Source organism: Schistocerca cancellata, chromosome 6, assembly GCF_023864275.1.
Source record: "Schistocerca cancellata isolate TAMUIC-IGC-003103 chromosome 6, iqSchCanc2.1, whole genome shotgun sequence".
Taxonomy (NCBI): Eukaryota; Metazoa; Arthropoda; class Insecta; order Orthoptera; family Acrididae; genus Schistocerca; species Schistocerca cancellata.
This window is the reverse complement of record NC_064631.1, coordinates 519,422,540-519,438,791: the sequence shown is the minus strand read 5'-3', so window position 1 is coordinate 519,438,791 and position 16,252 is coordinate 519,422,540. Positions and strand designations below refer to the sequence as shown.

At 40.1% G+C, this 16,252-nt stretch overlaps 1 protein-coding gene across 4 annotated transcripts in view; it reads left to right on the top strand.

Annotated features, from left to right (window-relative positions):
• LOC126190628 (membrane-bound transcription factor site-1 protease) overlaps positions 1-16,252 on the top strand; it is a 168,353-nt gene that overhangs the window by 98,872 nt on the left and 53,229 nt on the right. For all 4 annotated transcript variants that reach the window (XM_049931043.1, XM_049931044.1, XM_049931041.1 and 1 more), the window contains exons 5-6: positions 14,820-15,040; positions 15,486-15,670. In XM_049931043.1, the coding sequence (XP_049787000.1) occupies positions 14,820-15,040; positions 15,486-15,670 (406 nt within the window). The remainder of the gene's footprint in view (positions 1-14,819; positions 15,041-15,485; positions 15,671-16,252) is intronic.

The window sequence follows — 16,252 nt, the reverse complement described above, 5'->3', positions numbered from 1 at the left end:
TGCTGAAGCCCAGGCTATCCGTGATCTGAAGGCTGACCGATCCATCGTCATTCTTCCGGCTGACAAGGGTTCCACAACTGTGGTACTTGATCGTCGGGAGTATGTGACTGAGGGACTGCGTCAGCTTTCAGACAACACTACTTACAAAGTTTGCCAAGGCAATCCCATTCCTGATGTCCAGGCGGAGCTTCAAGGAATCCTCAGAACCTTAGGCCCCCTACAAAACCTTTCACCCGACTCCATCAACCTCCTGACCCCACCAACACCCCGCACCCCTACCTTCTACCTTCTTCCCAAAATTCACAAACCCAATCATCCCGGCCGTCCCATTGTAGCTGGTTACCAAGCCCCCACCGAACGCATCTCTGCCTACGTAGATCAACACCTTCAACCCATTACCTGCAGTCTCCCATCCTTCATCAAAGACACCAACCACTTTCTCGAACGCCTGGAATCCCTACCCAGTCTGTTACCCCCGGAAACCATCCTTGTAACCATTGATGCCACTTCCTTATACACAAATATTCCGCATGTCCAGGGCCTCGCTGCGATGGAGCACTTCCTTTCACGCCGATCACCTGCCGCCCTACCTAAAACCTCTTTCCTCATTACCTTAGCCAGCTTCATCCTGACCCACAACTTCTTCACTTTTGAAGGCCAGACATACCAACAATTAAAGGGAACAGCCATGGGTACCAGGATGGCCCCCTCGTATGCCAACCTATTCATGGGTCGCTTAGAGGAAGCCTTCTTGGTTACCCAGGCCTGCCAACCCGAAGTTTGGTACAGATTTATTGATGACATTTTCATGATCTGGACTCACAGTGAAGAAGAACTCCAGAATTTCCTCTCCAACCTCAACTCCTTTGGTTCCATCAGATTCACCTGGTCCCACTCCAAATCCCATGCCACTTTCCTTGACGTTGACCTCCACCTGTCCAATGGCCAGCTTCACACGTCCGTCCACATCAAACCCACCAACAAGCAACAGTACCTCCATTATGACAGCTGCCACCCGTTCCACATCAAACGGTCCCTTCCCTACAGCCTAGGTCTTCGTGGCAAACGAATCTGCTCCAGTCCGGAATCCTTGAACCATTACACCAACAACCTGAAAACAGCTTTTGCATCCCGTAACTACCCTCCCGACCTGGTACACAAGCAAATAACCAGAGCCACTTCCTCATCTCCTCAAACCCGGAACCTTCCACAGAAGAACCCCAAAAGTGCCCCACTTGTGACAGGATACTTTCCGGGACTGGATCAGATTCTGAATGTGGCTCTCCAGCAGGGATACGACTTCCTCAAATCCTGCCCTGAGATGAGATCCATCCTTCATGAAATCCTCCCCACTCCACCAAGAGTGTCTTTCCGCCGCCCACCTAACCTTCGTAACCTCTTAGTTCATCCCTATGAAATCCCCAAACCACCTTCCCTACCCTCTGGCTCCTACCCCTGTAACTGCCCCCGGTGTAAAACCTGTCCCATGCACCCTCCCACCACCACCTATTCCAGTCCTGTAACCCGGAAGGTGTACACGATCGAAGGCAGAGCCACGTGTGAAAGCACCCACGTGATTTACCAACTGACCTGCCTACACTGTGAAGCGTTCTATGTGGGAATGACCAGCAACAAACTGTCCATTCGCATGAATGGACACAGGCAGACAGTGTTTGTTGGTAATGAGGATCACCCTGTGGCTAAACATGCCTTGGTGCACGGCCAGCACATCTAGGCACAGTGTTACACCGTCCGGGTTATCTGGATACTTCCCACTAACACCAACCTGTCAGAACTCCGGAGATGGGAACTTGCCCTTCAGCATATCCTCTCTTCTCGCTATCCGCCAGGCCTCAATCTCCGCTAATTTCTAATTTCAATTTGCCGCCGCTCATACCTCACCTGTCTTTCAACATCATCTTTGCCTCTGTACTTCCGTCCCGACTGACATCTCTGCCCAAACTCTTTGCCTTTACAAATGTCTGCTTGTGTCTGTGTATATGCGGATGGATATGTGTGTGTGTGCGCGAGTGTATACCCGTCCTTTTTTCCCCCTAAGGTAAGTCTTTCCGCTCCCGGGACTGGAATGACTCCTTACCCTCTCCCTTAAAACCCACATCCTTTCGTCTTTCCCTCTCCTTCCCTCTTTCCTGATGAGGCAACAGTTTGTTGCGAAAGCTGGAATTTTGTGTGTATGTTTGTGTTCGTTTGTGTGTCTGTCGACCTGCCAGCACTTTCATTTGGTAAGTCACATCATCTTTGTTTATATATATATATATATATAGAGGGAAACATTCCACGTGGGAAAAATATATCTAAAAAGAAAGATGATGAGACTTACCAAACAAAAGCGCTGGCAGGTCGATAGACACACAAACATACACACAAAATTCTAGCTTTCGCAACCAACGGTTGCCTCGTCAGGAAAGAGGGAAGGAGAGGGAAAGACAAAAGGATATGGGTTTTAAGGGAGAGGGTAAGGAGTCATTCCAATCCCGGGAGCGGAAAGACTTACCTTAGGTTTTCCCCCTAAGGTAAGTCTTTCCGCTCCCGGGATTGGAATGACTCCTTACCCTCTCCCTTAAAACCCATATCCTTTTGTTTTTCCTTCTCCTTCCCTCTTTCCTGACGAGGCAACCGTTGGTTGCGAAAGCTAGAATTTTGTGTGTATGTTTGTGTTTGTTTGTGTGTCTATCGTCCTGCCAGCGCTTTTGTTTGGTAAGTCTCATCATCTTTCTTTTATATATATATATATATATATATATATATATATATATATATATATATATATATATATATATATATAATAGAGGGAAACATTCCACGTGGGAAAAATATATTTAAAAAGAAAGATGTCCTTTTTTCCCCCTAAGGTAAGTCTTTCCGCTCCCGGGATTGGAATGACTCCTTACCCTCTCCCTTAAAACCCATATCCTTTTGTCTTTCCTTCTCCTTCCCTCTTTCCTGACGAGGCAACCGTTGGTTGCGAAAGCTAGATTTTTGTGTGTATGTTTGTGTTTGTTTGTGTGTCTATCGACCTGCCAGCGCTTTTGTTTGGTAAGTCACATCATCTTTCTTTTTAAATATATATATATAATCTGTGTGTGTGTGTGTGTGTGTGTGTGTGTGTGTGTGTGTGTGTGTGTGTGTGGATTATGCATTTTTTGTGTTTATTACATTTTCCTTCCTTGAGGATCTCATCGCTGTGGATCTAGGAAATAGACAGTATATCTATCAGTATATCTGTTGTCAGCATAATGTATGAGTTATCTCTCCAAGTTTGTAACTGTGTTGCAAATCCCTTGACAGGCAGAATGGAGTTTGCTGTCCTCAGTGAGTAGTCACCTTCAGACAGAAATAATTTGCATAGGCCCAACAGAAGTTCATATTACGTATTAATGCCTTAACTGATAGTATTAGTTGTAAACTTATGTTTTTGAAAAATAATTTAGATTTTTTTAAGGCAGTGTTACCTGATGAACATTGTGAATTTAGCTTGGCCACGCAAAGTGTGTGGATGACGACAACAATGGCAGCAGCACGATGGCATTTTGTGGTACGGTATGAGAACAGGTGGCTATTAGATTACTCAGAGCAAAGGGAGAAGGCAACAGTTGAAAAGGTTCATATTGATATTATTCTACTGTTTTAAGTGATTTTTTTTCCCTCCATGCACAAACTCTAGGGATTGATCGTTGAGAGGGAACAAAATAGGCCTAACGAACTTATGTCCAAAAATGCATGGTTTCTATGCTAGAAACCATTTATTCAGTCATACGTGTTACAGAGGGTGTGGTGTAATATGCGCTGGACCATGCAGCCACGGTTACAGTATGTGTTAAAAGTGGTTTCCATGTGCCTCAACACATGTGTATACGCGTCGTTGCATATTCTGCCTCCCACATTCACATTGACCAAACTGCATCCAAATAGTGCCAAAGGCAACATGAATACACTGCTCCATTGTCTCCGCATCTGGACTGGGCTCTGCATACACGATACTTTTGAGATGGCCCCATAACCAGAAATCACATAGGTTGAGATCTGGTGAACAAGCAGGCCATGCAACTGGATCCCTTCAACTGATCCGTTGACCAGGGAAAAGACGGTTGAGATGCATCAAGACATTAATGGCGAAGTGGGCAGAGCACCATCCGGTAGCAGCCACATTACCTTTTGAATCATCAGTGGCACTTCTTCCAGCAGGGTAGACAAAGGCCCCACAAGAAATACTGATAGTTCTGGCCTATTAGGTGATGGGAAGGAAGACTGGTCCCAAAATACAGTTGCCAGTTATCCTGGCCCACATATTCCAGGTGCACTAATGCTGATGATTCGCTGTCACCTTACCATGGACGTTCTGCATACTATCCCCAAGATGACTGTTATAGTAATGGAAGATACCATTCTGCATAAAGGCGGCCTCATCTTTGAATAGGATTGATGACACAAATGCTGGAGTCGTGGGTGCCTGGTGAAGAAACCAGTGACAAAATTGCTCCCAATGTGGAAAGTCTGTCGTTAATAAGCCCTCCATGCATTGTAAGTGATAAGGGTAGTAACAGTTATGGAGAATGTTCCACACAGTCTACTAGCTTACCCTGTACTGGTGATGCAACTGCCTGGAACTGACACAACTCGCCTTCCACAGTGTTAATCACATTTTCCTCCAAGTCTGGTGTGTGAATATTTGGGGTACGTACTTCATGATTTTCTGCTTCCTGAAACGACCGCGTAGACAAATGGCGAAACATTGTTGCAATCATTTAAGATTGTGGTGGTTGTCAACGGGGTAGGTCTCCTGATACAACCTTGCTGCCCACTGCCCATTGCCATTTGCCTTTCCATAAGTAAACACCATGTTGGCAAGCTCTGATCCAAATACAGAATCATTATGTTCAATGCTGTATCACATCCACTACAAGGTGAGTCAGCAAGGGAAGTGAATTGGACACAACATTACCAATTACTATGGCAGGAGAGGGCAGGAGAGCATGACATATGAGGAACAGCACCACCTTGTAAGAGGAAACAATGCAATCTGTAACTGTGGCTGCATGGCACAGTGCATATTAGACCACAGTCTTTGTTACAGCTATGATTGAATAAATGGTCTCTAGCATGTAAATCATGCATTTCTGGACATAAGTTTGTTAGACCTGTTTCATTCCGTATCCTCTTGTCGATCAATCCCTAGAGTTTGTACACTGTGGAAAAAATCACCCTATATAACTAACAAATATATTTTTCATATGCTGGAGGCAGTTTTGACAAATATTGTCAAAATCATACATACAGGGTGTCGTAGGAAGAAAGGACTGTTGGAATCCGTCATGCCATACAATAATATGTGTGGATATAAAATGAAACAGTTGTGTAAGTCTGGTTGTGTAGGTAAATTAAATGACAGAGAAACTGCAGCTTCCCTTTCAGTAACTCAGTCAGTCAGTCAATCAGTTAGTTAGTTAGTTAGTTCCATATTCCATGGATCATTTTGCCCAATAAATCATAATGATGTGGGACGAGTCATTTTACATTCACATCACAAATTAATTTATAAATATGACCACATGCTGGACATTGTAAGTTTATTATTTTATTTTATTAATTTATTTTTCTAAATATACAGATATGAGTTAGTAATACCTACCCACCACCTTTTACACATTACAGTAATGGAAATTTTTCTACAAAATAGAACGAGTTGCCAAGTAGAAAGTTTTTCAGTTTGTTTCCAAATTTTACTTAGTTGTCTGTCAGTCATTTTATATCACACGGTAAGCGATCACACATTTTTTGTACCAAATTGTGCACCCCTTTTTTGCTAAAGACAACCTTAGTGTCAAGTAATGAACATAAGATTTCCTTTCGCTCCTTTTGAACTGTAGTCAATCACTTACGGCAATATGAGGGAATAAATATACTGTAATGCAATAGTCAGAAAACCCAACTCCTTTAACAGGTGCCTACAAAATGATTATGGGCAGGTAGGCTGCTAGATTTGTTAATGGTAGGTTAAAACAACATGCAGGTATTATGGAGCTTCAGGAACTCAAAAATGAATCTCTGGACAGATTCTTTTAAGGAACACTACTGAGAAAATTTAGAGAACAGTCATTTGAGGCTGCCTACAGAATGATTCTGCTGCCAATAACGTACATTTCACGTGAGGACCATGAAAATAAGTTTAGAGAGGTTAGGGCTCATGCAGAGGCATATAAGACAGTCTTTTTCCCTTGCTCTATTTGTGAGTGGAACAGGAAACAAAATAACTAGTAGTGGTACATGGTGCCCTTTGCCGCACACTGTACGGTGGCTTGCGGAGTGTATATGTGGATGTAGATGAAGGTGAGTGAGCACCACATATTCTTGCAGCACATTTCTGAGCAACAGAGACTTTCCTTCTTAAAGATGAGTTACCCCAGAATATTATAGCCTATGATATTATTGAATGAAAATATGCAAAATATATATCAACTTACTGATTTGTCTCTCCCCATTATTTGCGATGATTCTTAGTGCAAATGTGACTGAACTAAGTTGTTTTAGGAGTTTCAAAACACTATCTTGAGTTTAAATTCTCATCAATATGGACACCTAAAACTTTTGAATTTGTGCCCTATTTATTATTTTCTCACTATGTGTTGCTTTTACCATTGAAGTAGTACCACTAAATGTACAGAACTGAATATGTTGCACCTTTTCAAAACTGGGGATGAGACCATTTACAGAAAACCAGTCAGTGTTACTTTGAAGAACATTGTTTACCATCTCTTCTGTTTCTTTATGTATGCTTGAATGGATTACAAGACTAGTGTCATCTGCAAAAAGAACTAATTCTGCATCTTGTGTATTAGGCAGAAGATCATTTACATATACGAGGAACAATAGTGGAACTAAGGTTGAACCTTTGGGAACCCCATAAATGATTTCTCCCCTGTCAGAAGTGCGTCCCTGCATTATATTAGTTGAATTACTAAGTACAACATAGTGTATTCTTTTTGTTGGATATGACACCATTCATTGGTTGTCTTTACCACTAGTGCCATAAAATCTCAGTTTATGAAGGAGACTGTTGGGATTCACACAGTCAAATGCCTTAGACAGGTCGCAGAAAATACCGACTGGCACTATTTTATTAGTTAATGCCAGTAAAATAAGGTTAGTGGACAGTAATTCGCATTCTCAATAGAGCAACTCTTCTGAAACTCAAACTGTAATTTGCTGAGGATATTATGGTTGGTAAGGTGAGATACCTTCTCAAAAATTTTATAACTGAAGTGGCAGTGAAACAAGTTGGTAATTATTGACATCTCTCATATCACCTTTCTTATTAAAGAGGGGTTTATTAACAGCATATTTCAATCTGTCTGGAAAAATAACTTGAATTAGTGACACATTGCATATTTTACATAATATCAGACTTAATACATTGGAACAAATCTTTAGTACTCTATTGGAAACACCATCAAAATAAGATGAACTTTTATTTTTGAGAGAATGTACGGTTTTCATCATTTCAGAAGGAGAAGTTGGTAACACATTCATACTATTGAATTTATGAAAATAGCTTTTTCCGAATGCTGCTGTGATTTTTCTCATGAACTGGTTTTCCCTATGCTTTCTACTACATTTAAGAATTGATTATTAAACATTCATGTTAGCTGTGATTCATCATTTATAGCCCTTCCATTCAGTTCTGTAGTGATGTTATCCTGTTCTTTGGCTTGTTGTCCTGTCTCTCATTTCACTACATTTCATATAGCCTTAGGTCCGTTGTCGGAATTACTGATTTCTGATGTTACACGCATGTTCCTTGATTTTTTAATGACAATTCTTAGTAATTTTGAGTAATTTTTGTAGTGTGCAACTGCTGCAGGATCTCTGTTTGTTCTTGCCAACAAATACATTGCCCTTATCCTTCCATCTTTCTGATGAACCATGGTTTTTTATGTGACTGTTTAATGTCCTTTCTGATTAGCTTATGCAGAAAGCTGTTTTCAAATAATAATGTGGATTAGTCAAGGAATAGGTTAAATTTTATTTTAGCATTTGGTTCACTATAAATTTCATCCCAGGTCATCTCTTGTCATCTTTCTTAAAAAAGTTGTCCTGGAGTTGTCAATTATTGTAACTGATTTCCACTGAGTACTGTCCATACTGTAAGGCACTATATTATTTGTCATAACTAACTGTGCATAATGATCATAGAGAGCATTTGTTACCAGGTAAACAGTTACTTTCTTGCTCTGAGATTCACCAAGAAAAACGTTATCAATTGGAGTCATACTGTCTTCATCCACACATGTTGGAAAGTTAATTACTGAGTTCAAATTGTAGGGTCCAAATAAGTTTTAAACTCCATTTTTCATATCAGAATCCTTTAGAAAATCTTAATTGAAGTCACCACAGGCTATTAATTACATGCTGGTGTCTGACAGAAACCACAGTTAGAAATCCAGATTTCGCATAAACAGTTCAAAACTTCCCAGTGGGGATATACACGGTTACAATTAAAAGTGAACTGTTTTTCAGTATTAATTCACAAGTACACACTTTTATGTGCCAATGACTATGAAACCTACTTGTCTCAATAGATTTGAACTTGTATTCTGTCTTCATATATGGGACGAACCCTTCCTTTTCCCATATTAATTCTGCATCAGTAAGCTGCTAGAGTGTATATGGAAGAGATTGCTTACAAAACACTTGTAAGACCCATACTAATGTAATTGGATTAATTCACTTTTACAAATAGAAGTGCCATATGAATAGCCATAGGTTTGCTTCCAATGTTAAGCATGTAACAGAAATTCGAAAAAATCTCAAAAAGCGGAAAGTTGAAGGAAAACACGTATCATTTCACAAAAACTTCCTTAAGAAGTTCCAAGAACCAATTTATGTTGGAACTTACATGTACTCAGCCTTTGTGTTGTATCCTTTGAGGCAAGCAGTCAGTTTCCTTCTGTTCCATTCCAGAATGAAGTGAGGAGTTATCTTAATGGATGGGATAATTAAATTTATAGTACCAGAATGAGATTATCACTCTGCAGCGGAGTGGTTGCTGATATGAAACTTCCTGGCAGATTAAAACTGTGTGCCCGACCGAGACTCGAACTCGGGACCTTTGCCTTTCACGGGCTAGTGCTCTACCACTCCGCTGCAGAGTGATAATCTCATTCTGGAAACATCCCCCAGGCTGTGGTTAAGCCATGTCTCCGCAATATCCTTTCTTTCAGGAGTGCTAGTTCTGCAAGGTTCGCAGGAGAGCTTCTGTAAAGTTTGGAAGGTAGGAGACGAGGTACTGGCAGAAGTAAAGCTGTGAGTACCGGGCGTGAGTCGTGCTTCGGTAGCTCAGATGGTAGAGCACTTGCCCGCGAAAGGCAAAGGTCCCGAGTTCGAGTTTCGGTCGGGCACACAGTTTTAATCTGCCAGGAAGTTTCAAATTTATAGTAGTTTGTTGTAGTGTCCTTTAGAGACAAGTAATATCCTGTATACTTCCTTTCTTCCATTATTGTCCTAGGAGTAGCTTAAGATGCCCATAACGATGGTCCACACCTCGCCAAACTGTCACGGTGGGAACTGGAGGTCTTACAGAGGAAATTCATTGCCACTACTACTGCATAAAAAAGGAATGTCATGAATAACGGGTCACCTACAGTGCATTGCTCTCCCCTCTTCGACTATGCTGTGTGTGTTCTGTATCAGACTGCAACTTAATGTTTCTCCAACGCCTGTTTCTCTGTGCTCTTTAGACAATTGTTTCTCTGGCTGCTTTTGGTCTGCACTGATTTGTCCAAGTATAAGATGACTCCCCTGTCCCTCTCCTTTTTTTTTATAAAAGAAAGGGCATCTGAGAAAATCTTATTTTTAGTTTATTCTGACTTATTAAAATTACAAACTATTTTATTGATGTAAAGCATCTACCTAAACAAGTTAACATTAATTCTAAACTTATGCCGTTTACTGACTGTACATTTTGATAATACAAGGAGAAATAAAATAAACAAAAAGACATGTTTTACATAAAATTGTATCCTTTTTTTTCCTTTCCAGCTTACTATCCAAGCCAGTTATCTGTGGTATCACTGTTTTAATAATAATAATAATAATAATAACAATAATAATAATAATCACCGGTATTATATCTGAGATGATAATATCACCTAACCAATGAGAGGTGAGAAAAGAGGTGATGTATTTCTGCATACGAACAGCAAAGAAATTTATAACCTTAGTTGCTACAAATATTTAGCTGTTTCTTCCAAATATATCACAATTTCTGGGGTGGAGGTTAGTGTTGGACCTGAGAACAAAGCTTTTTTTTCTGAATACACAGTGGGTTCCACACCTATATTGAAGTGTGTGTGTGTGTGTGGCAGCATTCCTTTGGCTCTTGCTAGCAAACATGTTGTATGCCTGCTGACCCTTCATTGGCTGCATAGAACCAGCAACTGACAAACCCTCTTTCATTTTCACCAAATCTCATGGTAAACGTTGACAACATTGCTGCATGAAACATATAAATACGCCTCTGGCCCCTACTTAACTTACACTGTCTCCTGCAGAAATGTATATTATTATTGAATATTTACCCCATTTGTAAACTCAGTTCTGTTCCGATTACGAATGGGATTCAGACAGACTGCTGTTTCAACAAGATTAATATTCATAAAAAGCCAAGGTATGCAATAGACATTCCCTTGGTTGGCAGCATGATGAAATTTGCTGCCCACACATCACTGACGTTGCCACATTTGACCTAATTCTCAGCCAAGCTGGTGTCACCATCCCCCTCGAACCCTTCTGAATTCTTCAAAACGAATTTGCACATGACCTCAGTTGCTAAAGCTTCATTTGCTAATGTAAGAGAACCTCCTACATTAATATGTTACACAACGTAAAAACATTCACCTCAGCAGAAACAGTTTAATCTACAAATGTAAGACAACCCTGTATTTTTTTTTTAAATGATGAGTTTGGGGGGAAAAAATTTAATAATTGGGTAATTAAAGTAGTTTTGCCCATGTGTGTATTGGTTACCTCCAATGATACATTTGACCTAGCTTCTGACAACTCTGTGACTTGGACTTTACAAACTCCCAATTTACAATACCTTTAAAGGTGCATTATGATTGTGCCGAAACAGCATTAAGGCTACATCCCATTGTTTGTGGGATCCTGATTTCCAACTGTCCATAGACATGGAATTAGAAAAAGAAAAGTGAAAATTGACATACTATTTGTTCTCGATTGGTATCTGCATTTGCTATTTTGTGTGAACAGTGCCTACACCATAAGCTACACGTTATCATGGATGACAAGGCAAGAACACATACAAAATTTGCACACCCTCTCTTCATATCTCCATAACTCCCAGCATCCTGGCTGAAATGCAGCCAACCACATTGTAATTTTTTCCAACCTTCTTTAAAGAAACTGTGATTTACCCAACAGCATCTTATTTCAGTTGGTGGTCCTGCCAAAATCCTCATATCTAAGAGCTGCAGCACTGCTGGGGAAAATAAATTATTATGCATGAGTTTTCCCAAGTAGTGGAGATTTCCCTTCCGATCAGTACACTACAAATAAAAGGAATTCAGTCCAGACAGACACCAGAATGTGACTGTGGCATCTACAGGGTGTTCCATATATCTGATGACCACCTGTGCAGTGCAGTAGATGCCAGGCAGTGAGCACTCCATTGCCCATCGATCAGATGCCATGTCGCCCATCTACTGCTGCGGTAGAACATGACTGCATTTAAAATATAGGGAAATAAATTTTGTCTCCACTCATGTCATGTGAGGAGATTCTGGAACAGCCTGCCATTATTTTCCACACATTTCTGACATATGCACAAGAAATGATTGATCACGAGATGTAATTGTCTCCAAGATATTGAATTAATTGATTCATGGATATTATCCTTGAGTTCCTCTATCATGTGAGGATTTGTTGTGTACACTTTGTCCTTCAGTGCACCCCACAAATAAAAATCACACGGGAGTTAAATCAGGAGTTCTAGCAGGCCAGCTATTGTTACTAATCATTCTTTCATCGAACACATCGTGAATTGCATGCAAAGAAACATTGGTCATATGAGCCCTTACCGAATCCTGTTGAAAAAATGTGATGCTTCATTCTCTTTCACTCAGTTCATTAAAAAACAGTTGTTAAATGTTATGCACATTTCTTTCACTTGTAACTGTGTCATTTAAAAGAACTGGGCCTATTATTCTGTCCCCACTAACTGCACACCTCTTTGTATAGAGGTGCACGATATTTGTGTTTGGTGCAAAAGACGTCTAAAAGACATGTTAGGGGAATTTTCCAGATGGTATGCAATGTCATCGAGACAAGCTTCTGTGAGCACTGAATGTTGTCGTTTATGCTTCTTGTCTTGAACACTCCCCCTTTCATGAAATTTATTCACTAATTCGTGGACAGCATCGCGATTCGGAACTCGAACACCTGGAAACTTCTGTTCAAACAATCTCCTAACAGTACAAGCAAACTCTGTATGCACATATAACTTCACTGTTACTCTCTTGATGCCTGTTTCACTGCTCTAGTGACACTGGCCGACAAGGTGCATATCTCCATACGGCTTTCATTGTAAAACCCACAAAAGGGGGGGGGGGGGAGGGGCATAGTGCAGTCCTGAGGGACCCATTTGACTGCCAGGCGTGGCTTCCGTGGCCGGCCTGCAATGCCTCAGGCAGGCAGTCATCAGATAAATGGAACACCCTGTAGTTTGTTAAAGAGAAATTCAAATCTTACCTCTGCCTGTCTCCCCGATAGCACGGACAAAATGTCTTGGCCACCACCCCGTCTCAACGAATTACAGGCAGACTGAAACAAATTTTTGTCTTTACATCCAGAACTCTTTTGCTGCATGATCAACAATCTGCAAATTGAAAAAGAGATCGTACCTATATTTATGTTATCTACATGTTAGGTTTTCTTCTATGGCACTATATTCCATCTCATTACTGCCAATAAGTTGATGATGACCCATGCCCAAGAAGAGGTTGCATCGCTGGGTATTGCCTTTAAGTAGGTATAGTTTTATGAGATTAATTTTTGTTCTTTCCAAAATGCGAATTCAGACGTTCTTCCCCACCTCTCAACAGGATGGGATACTGACTTCAACTTCCCAGGAGGTCATCTATATCTATCCTTTGCATCTATTATTATAATGTGCAATAAGTGGTGTTGCAATCATGTCTCAACAATCATAAATTATTTCATTTCTCTATGTAGTAATTGTCTATAAAAAAAGACTCACAGCCTTAGCTGTCTTTGCCGTGTCTTCCCTTTACTGGTTTTCCTTGGCACATCACACGGAATTAATAAGAAGAATGTTTGCTGACTAGAAATTACAATTTCAGAATTTATCATCCGTTTTTACAAGAATTTGAAATGTGGCCCATAAATGAAGGACAAATTCCAAAGAAAGAATAATCTGTGGGACATCTGCAGGAACCTTTCTTGGAAACGGTACCCATAGTTTTTCAGAAATGTTCTTCCATTGCTCAGTTTGCTTGATCCTCCATGCAAATGTCATCATTCTTGTCCATAATGAAAATATGGAAATCACGGCAGCAGTTTTATATCAAATCATAATTTAAAGTTTGTTTTGTGATCGTGTAATACTAATCATTCCTTAATGTACCTACCAAACACTGGGGGATTTTAGGAAGGCAAAGTACAAAAAATCCTAATAAATGTGAAATTATTAAGAAATTTTGCATTACTGTGTATTAACATGTTTGTATACCAGTCAGTTCTCAAGATATAGCAGAGTTGCTGAGTTGCAGACAGGCACAACAAAAAGACTGTCAGAATGTGAGCTTTCAGCCAACGACGTCTTCGTCGTAAATAGACAAAACACACACACGACAAGACAAGATTGAATCTGATCTATGCAGCCACAGACTGTACTCGTGTGTTGTGTGTATAAATCTGGTCTATTTCCGACAAAGGCTTTGTCGGCAGAAAGCCCACTTTCTGACAGTTTTTTTGTTTTGCCTATCTATGACTCAGCATCTCTGCTATATGGTGAGTAGCAACTGTCCTTTTCCTAATATTGTTACATTCCATCCTGGATTTTTCATTGTTTGGATTTGGTCAATTCTCGAGGTAATAAACATTTTGTGATGCATTTAGTGCTTATTAATAATAACTTGTCTTTCTTGATGTGGACATGTGTTGTGTTATGAGGATAGGGGAGGAAAGGGTCGACAGTCAAGGCAGTTTACGTCACCACAGAACAATGTATTAAGCTCACCAGGTGTCTTCCTGTTCTCGAAGGAAGTTGTTGGGTGAATGTGGGCAAACTGCAAATAAATTGTGCTCTGGGGATTGCTCTGGTGGACAACTCTGATAAATTAGATAAAAAGAGGTGAAAGTGAAGGAAACCCATCAAAATAGATAGGTGGAGGTTGGATGTTCAACTAGACGGGGGAGAATGGAATAATATTCAAATGTGTAAGTGCTCTGAAGCTTTTGGTCAGCAGTTTACTTCCATTTACAGTACTTCTGTAAATCAGTCACATTGTGCAGATACAAGGTGGTCCTGTTAATGAAACAATACCAAAGTCATTTGCATTATGAAATGCCGGAGCAAATCAGTAAGCTGCTGGAATAGTTTTATGCTCCAGCATTCATGAATTAGGCAACTTTTTCCCGTGTCTGTTGAAAGAAAACTCATCTTTTTGAAAATGGTGTGCCTATCTTCCAGTTTTTTGTTTTTGGTTTGTGTGTGTGTTTTTATTTTGTTAGTTAAACTGAAATTTATTGCATTTTCACTGCAGGTACTGGAGTAAAAGTAGCTGTTTTTGATACTGGACTGGCCAAAACACATCCACACTTTCGGAAAATCAAAGAACGTACCAACTGGACTAATGAGAAGACCTTAGATGATGGCCTAGGTCATGGAACTTTTGTTGCTGGTGTAATTGCCTCAAGTCAAGATTGCCTGGGGTTTGCACCTGATTCTGAGTTACATGTTTTCAGAGTGTTTACAAACAATCAGGTATCAATATGGCTGTTTGTTATATTAAGATAATGTTGACAGTGTTTTATTGTTCACATATTGTTGCGTTGTCAATTTGCTACTCCTCCTTCACCCTTAATTTTTATTTCTTGCCTTATTTGTGATTTAATTATCAGTAAGTCCATTGATTTACACTTTTCCCATTTGTTTACTGTACTGCCCTTATTTCCTCAGACTTTGCTGCTTTCAGATCTCATTATTTGTAAATACTGCAGAGCAAGAGTACTTATTAATGCTTAAATTCAGAAGTCACATGATCACACTGAAAACATTATGTTAAGGCATGCATCTATTTAATGATCAGGTGTGCCTGCTTCAACTGTCTTTGGAAATTTAGTATAACATTTTAATTTTTCTGTTAATAAGTTACAGCCTTGTTTCATTTTGCTATTTTTCTGTTGATAAGTTCCAACCATGTTTTCAGGTGTCCTATACATCTTGGTTTCTGGACGCTTTTAACTATGCAATTCTGAAAAAGATTAATGTGCTGAACCTTAGTATAGGTGGACCAGATTTCATGGACCACCCATTTGTTGATAAAGTGTGGGAACTCACTGCCAACAAAGTAATTATGGTTTCTGCGATTGGAAATGATGGACCATTGTATGGGTTAGTACTGACATATTTTGTTGTCATTGTTATCTACCTGGAGCCACTGGAAAAAGCCATGTATATGAAGAACTTTGTGAAAACATGAGAGTCTGCAATTATTTAGACAAATACTCATTTTTACAACAAGAAAAGAAAATATTTAGCATAATGTATATGGTTGTTTCTGAGACAGTGATGGTACAAAATCCAGATTAAATGTGCATGCAAGTAAAATGATAAGATATCAGCTTAAAATGTGTCATGAACGTGGAGGTTGATTTGAACACCACAATGCTTCACTAGGCGATATCCCCTTGGAGTTGGTATGCCCTTACCTTCCTCTGACCGTTGAACTGACTTACCCAAGGTAGTTATGGCGAGACCCACAGTTTAACTTGGATTCCAAACCACTGTTCGACTTAGCATGTTTCATGTCGACAAACATTGCAAGAGATGGAAGAATCACTGTGACATAAAAAATTCTGTAAGTGACTGGACTGACTCCATACCTTCGGCTCCATGGTCTGACACTCACTCACTGAAACACTGAGGGAAAAAAAATTGTATGAAATGTAACTGACACACACAAAAGAGGTAGCT